The 6,380-nt window shown below is 39.1% G+C and overlaps 1 protein-coding gene across 1 annotated transcript; it reads right to left on the bottom strand.

Annotated features, from left to right (window-relative positions):
* Positions 1–997: 997 nt before the first annotated feature.
* stmp1 (short transmembrane mitochondrial protein 1) lies at positions 998–2,801 on the bottom strand. The gene is made up of 3 exons (XM_035426935.1): positions 2,648–2,801; positions 1,965–2,018; positions 998–1,616 (listed from the first exon to the last, which is right to left on the bottom strand). The coding sequence occupies exons 1-3, from the start codon at positions 2,660–2,662 to the stop codon at positions 1,545–1,547; spliced, it is 141 nt and encodes a 46-aa protein (XP_035282826.1). The 5' UTR covers positions 2,663–2,801; the 3' UTR covers positions 998–1,544.
* Positions 2,802–6,380: the final 3,579 nt, after the last annotated feature.

The following is a 6,380-nucleotide window of genomic DNA, read 5'->3' on the forward strand; positions in this document are numbered from 1 at the left end:
TGGTGGATGAACTGTACAAAAACTAAACTACGAATAACGGAAAGAAATGAAACCAAACTGCAAAATGTTCGGGAAAATCGAATTATCATCAATCTGAATACGCTGCGTGGTACTTAGATGTCATGTTTTAATTGCTAATAGAAGGAAAATGAAAACCGACAAATTTGTTTAAAACAAATAACTACACTCCCTACTTGTCCATCGAATGACGAACGGGCCTAACCCCAAAGAGTTGAATTCGGAACCAGGACTACGGCAGCGGCAGCTGTTTTACAAATCGGAAAATCTGCCCTGGTTCTGATTTTACAGGCTGCAAATAAACGAATTGATTGCATAGAATCTTTCCACTGTTTTATGTCTATAATATATTTTGACCTAAATTAATGTCAAGCAATGAGGACATTAATATGGCACTTCTCGGTATGTTTGAACAGTGCCTGGGGCGTATGTCAAAAGACTACAGAGACTACCAAGCTGCCTTAAAATTCCCTAGCAAGCTAATAACTGCCACTTTTACGATAGTGTCTTCGAATCACGTTCGTTAATTACGTTTTCCATGTTGTGAGGGATTATTTACTCTCTTAAACCACATTGTCAATGTATCCCATGACGAATAAAAGGACTATTATCACATTGTGCTATATTACAAAGGACTACATAAAGAGGTTAAATAACCTAATCAAATTAAAGAATGAGGTGAATCAATAGTCACCTGGCCACTAAAACTATCCATTTGGTAGATGGAAAGAAGACAAAGCAAATGATAATGACCCAAACCTGCATTGTGCCAATATGCTTAAAAATAAAATAAACAAGTGTTCAACAAACTTAACTAAGCAAGAGTTTGGCAGGAATAAAAACCAGCATACACGGGAGTTTGAGAACAAGTGATTTACAGTGCACTCCACGGTGCTTTATCCAGTGTTTTCACTCAAAAGACCAGTTCTCACCCTGCCAGGGAAACGATTTTCTTATAACACCGAATACGACACAGATGCAGGTGAAGAATTCAAAATGCTTTATTAAACTAATAACATTTAAAAAGCTGACAGGGGTTTTTCCAAATAAGAGGTTCAAAATAAGATTCTGGCAATTAATTTAAACATCGCACCTCTCCTTGGCAGTATGATAACTTCTATAACTCTGCAAAAGTAAATATTAAAAATAACCTAATTTATATTTCACCAAATTTCCATTCTCTCCAGTAAAAGCAACCACAAATATGAAAAATGTTGTACCAATTTTCTATAAGCTTTCCTTGAATTCACTTCTACATTTGAAGGCTGTATAAAGTCATCTTTGACACAACACTTACAAAAGTCACAGCTAGGCTTGTAACAAATGGTCCACAGATACTGATTAGCGCTCAGTGTTCCATCTTTAGTTACTTTTTCCTATGAAAGCTGTGCTTCTGCATAGACTCATATGGCCAAACAGGCAAAAACACTATCCTGCACACTGTTGAAGGTATCCTTCTTTATTGTACCATGTCATCCCTCTCAAATCTTGGTATAAGTGCTTGGAATAATTTTCTCCTTCTTCCATCACTCTGGGGGTTTTTTCTTTGCTTCCACGTCTTTCTTGAAGTCTTCAATCTTCTTTGAAATATTGGGGACCTAAGAACAAAAATGATGTTACAAAATAAAAAACTACTTTCAGTTTTTGCATTCAAGAGGGCTCTTACGAGATTGTCTTTACAGTATATTCAAAGTCATAAAGACCAGAGAGGACTATATATTTTATGTTATATATTTTTATATTAGCATGCATGTATGTACCCTTTTGACATGACTACGTTACTTATTTAGTCCCACTTCAGATGCAGTAGTGTTAATGACATCACAATCCCAGGTTAGTCTGTGAACCAAAATAAGAGTTTTTCCTTTTGAAACTCCTTTATGAAAATCTGGGGTTGGTTGGTTAACCCATTAACAGCAGGACTTCCTTAATTGTACAGTACTTACGTCGTAGTTCTGAGCAAGATACATCCCGACCACATTACCCAACGTGAACCCAACCTGAAAGAGAGATAACAAAATCATATTTCTTTAACTACAAAGTTCACGACCGCACTACGGCGTTGCCAAGCAACTTAGTTCAGCAGCCCATTTAGTCATTGCGGATATTAAAGACACTGATCGACAGATCTCACTGTTATGAAGAGGTCAATGGTCATTTTTTCTCGGATTCTTTATTATTATTATTATTATTCATAATAATTATTATTCATAATAATAATACTGATAATAATATAAAGCGCAGTAATACCCAACTTCGGTTTACATTTAAGGGACTTAGCTAATGGTTGAGAAGTAGGCGACTTCCTGTTCTGAAGATTTGGCAAGCAACATCTCGACCAGTCTTCTAACAAACGACGCAGATAATTTTCACTAACTTCAGCTAAATATCCAGTGTGGTTCATGACATACTGAACAGCGTTTAAGCGACATTTCCGTAAGCAAGCAGTGTCAATGGCAAGTTAGCTTAGCAGCTAATTGGGAGTACTGCGTTGTGTTTTAGCTAAGAACCAGTTAGCTACAACAACGATGATTATCTTTCTAACTTGTTATCGGTAACCTGCGAGAATATGAAAAGCGGACAAATGTGTCAAAAAGGTTACGCTTTCTTTACCAATAGCATTACTCACCAAAAACTGCAACATTTTGAAGCCTGTTATTCAGCAGCTAAATTTAGCCAGGTGCCACCTAGCTCTCTCTAAACTGGCACCAAAGTTGCGTTCCTTTACGTCATGGCTGTAGCAAGATGGGCGCTCCATAAAACTGTGGCCCGCACAAATGAGGGACTTAAATATATCTCCCTCTAGTGGACACTGCTACTGCTCCAGGGTACCCCTCTCCAAGTATCAAGTTTCCTTACTGGGGTAGTAGTCGTAGTGCTATCCTGTAATCAGCTTCGGTCTCTACAAACAAGCAGAGACATCAGACCCGTATTCACATGCTTATTCACACACTCGGTGAAAAAACTTGAAGGAATATAGATGTAGCTTGTCGATTGTGGCATTAAGTTCGTCGTTTTCACAATAGCTCAATGACTCAGCAAAACATACTATATGACTTGGCATATTGCTGTAGCCCTTGCCTGCACGTTAAACAAATACCAATTTATAGCTCAGCATGACAGAACTATGGAATACACAACTTCCATAAAAAAAGTTACATAAAATATAAATTGCAGGAGAAAAAAAAACCAGTGTGTGCAAAGGGGCTGAACATCCTGCAAAACAGTAAACAAGCACCCTATTGTTTATTAATCAATTTTTCCAGTGTGCAAAATTGTCAGCGTGTCCTTGCCAGAAGAGGTCAGCAGAGGAGTAGTGAGTGTTACTGTTGACTTCCAACGGTGATGATGACTTCAGGGCAATGGATAATGGCAGCCTCAGCTACAGGACTAACTTTGAAGTAACTAAAAAGCAAAAAGCTGTGTCCAGGTATTACTCTGCATAACAATCAAGGAATATGAAGCCACTTTACAGACTAGGTCCAAACTTTGGTGCACACTGTTCCTTAGTGATGTCCCCATATTCCAAGATAACACCCTATATATACTGCTAAACAAATTCAAGAGTAGTTTCATGGGCACGTCTGGCTTCAATGAGGGTAGCTAGCACATTTGTTTCTATTTTGTTTTCCTAATTTGCAACTCCCTATTACAACTCCCCATCACATTTTAAAGCCCAGTACTTGGTTATTGTAATCCTCTCTGTTTTTGGAGAATGGAAACAGGCATGTGTCTTTTGAAGCTTCTTTCCAAAGGGAATACACCCCTTTAAAATATTATCATGGGGAAATGTATTAAAATTGATTATTTCTCACTGCAGGCTGGAGACAACCTGCATCCTCTGGATGATAATGAAAAAATCCTATCTGACAACACCAACTTTTTAGACACTTGGGAGGTAAAATCATTCACCCTTCTCAGTTATCTTGTTTTTTTTTTAAAATTAATTAATATAAATGTATATTCAATTAATATTTTTGTATAAATAATGCATCATATGTTTGAGTGATTGGTCTCAGATTTCTATCTATCTCTGTTGAAATACTGAAAATATTTCATATTGTTTATTGCAGTGAATGACATCAATGATACATGTTATTGTTGTTTAGGGTATGGAAGAGCTGGTAGATGCAGGCATGATCAAAGCCATTGGAGTCTCAAACTTTAACCATGAACAGATTGAGGCCATACTGAATGAACCAAGCCTGAAGGACAAGCCTGCCAATAACCAGGTAGAGTTTGAAGTGAAAAGGTTACAGACCGGAAGCAGTCCCTCAGGCTGGATGCAAACCCTTAGATTTTCTCAGCTTTCTATTGATCTGTAGGTGCCCTCAACTTAAGCCCCAGACTTTAATGTTATTATCTGCTCAAGACCTCAGTCATTCTGCCACCTGTTTCCCAGTGGCAGTGTTATAATGGAATAACAGATCGTTATTCTAATGCTGTCTTGGCACTGTCGGTTTTTGTTCAACAATTACAATTCTCCTGTACTGTCTTTTCGACTTACGCCTTCAAAGATTTCTGCATGTGTGCGAGTGCATGAGATGAATGCACTTTCTCGTCCACTGTAAAAAACGTACGAATAAAATGATAATAATAATTTAAGGAATCTACCATACCACTAAACCTGATTTGATTATTAAATTTGCATCTGAGAGAGCCCACAAAGTAAAATGTCATGGGAGAACTGTTAAGGCCTGGTCGGTTTTGGTTTCTTTTTATTGGCAATTACCAATGTTATCAAAAAAAGTTACTTCTCACCGCTTGATATATATGTATGCGTGTTGCTGATGATGGCCATCCCCCAGTAACAATAGCACAATGACCAGAGATGCAGTGACAGAGCGGAGCTCACCTAATCTTGCATGTTCCCCCTTCAGATTGAGTGCCACCGAAAGGAATCTCTGTGACAACATACGACCCCCTGGGCTCCCCGGACAGATCTTTGTGAGCAGACATTCTTGGGACACACCTGTCCTGAGCTCAGGCTTTGGGCTAAATATTTAAATGTCATAACTGTCTTTCCATTTCTGCAGTGCAACTGCAGGAGAACCATCTCTGCTGGAGGACCTAAAGATCAAGACCATAGCTGACAAGTACAGGAAGACCACAGTGCAGGTAGAGTCAATACTAATAATGTACTGCTGGGGTGAACACAGTGCTCAGATCATGATAGTTGGAACTTGTTCTGCCCATGGAAATGTTACCATATTATAATATACAGAATGTAACGCAGTATTCATAAATTTAGCAGGTGCTCTTGTCTAGAGTTAGATTAGTGCATAGCTAAATCAAACAAGCTTAAGCTAAACTTGTTTGCACTCTAAGAAACCTTGTGTTCTTTCTAATCTGATCTGTGCGTATGGTATGCAAAAAGGGTCTGGAATCTCGCCAAAATCTAATCGTTTGAATCACCTGCCCAGGATGGCCACGATGGTCAGTTTTGTCACATGGTGTTCTATTCTGGTTGTTCCTCAAAACAGCTCCTGATCCATTTCCATGACCAGAGGAATGTGATTGTTATCCCCAAGTCTACAATGCTTCACTGCATAAACAAAAACATTCAGGTAACAACCTTAACTGAGACCCAAGTCTGCATGAGTCAGGAAAACCTTTACCAGGAAAACAACTTTCAGCATTTGTACACAGTATCCATTTGTAGAGTTGGACATATCTTGAAGCAATTCAGGGTGGGTACCTTGCTCAAGAGTACAACGGCAGTGTCCAACATTGGAATCAAACCTGCAACCTTTGGGTTACAAGCACAGCTCCCTACCCATTATATGACATTACCTTTACAGGTCTTTGACTTTGAGCTGAGCGAGGATGACATGGTGACTCTCATGAGCTTCAACAGGAACTGGAGAGCCTCTCCCTTCATCTGGTGAGCATGGATCTCAGAGGGTGGAGCCAACAACCACCTCTCACTAATTCACATCTGTATACCAAATATGCTTAGAAACCCTGCAGCCCCTTGAATTTCTCCATTCTCCATCTTATGTGTATTCTTTTTGTTTGAGGGGAACAAACCGTAAAGCCTTTAAGCGAGTACTGATCTCTCCATTTGGCTATGAAGGAGGAAGAATCGGGACCACTGAGATGATCTCATTGCCGTTTCCACACAGTGCATGTGTCGTGTCTAGGAACCAACAGACTTCCACGCCAATCGCCAATCTGTAGAAAACAATTTCACGAGGGAAAAGACACAACAGCAGCAAGCTCTTCAGAAAGTTTAGACTTTATTGCACAGGTGCACAAAGCCGGATCAATTCAGAGGAATTGAACCTCGATTGTCAGTTTTGCATACATTTTATACACAAATTGTGCCCCACAACCCCCCTTTAACACATTTCTAAAAATAC

Source organism: Anguilla anguilla, chromosome 7 (assembly GCF_013347855.1).
Source record: "Anguilla anguilla isolate fAngAng1 chromosome 7, fAngAng1.pri, whole genome shotgun sequence".
In the NCBI taxonomy this organism is placed as follows: Eukaryota; Metazoa; Chordata; class Actinopteri; order Anguilliformes; family Anguillidae; genus Anguilla; species Anguilla anguilla.

Excerpts from the sequence above, each read along its gene's own strand:
- stmp1 (XM_035426935.1), bottom strand. Across the intron at positions 1,617-1,964 it reads ATCTTGCTCAGAACTACGAC|GTCCCCAATATTTCAAAGAA; the intron begins GTAAGTACTGTA and ends TTTTGTTCTTAG.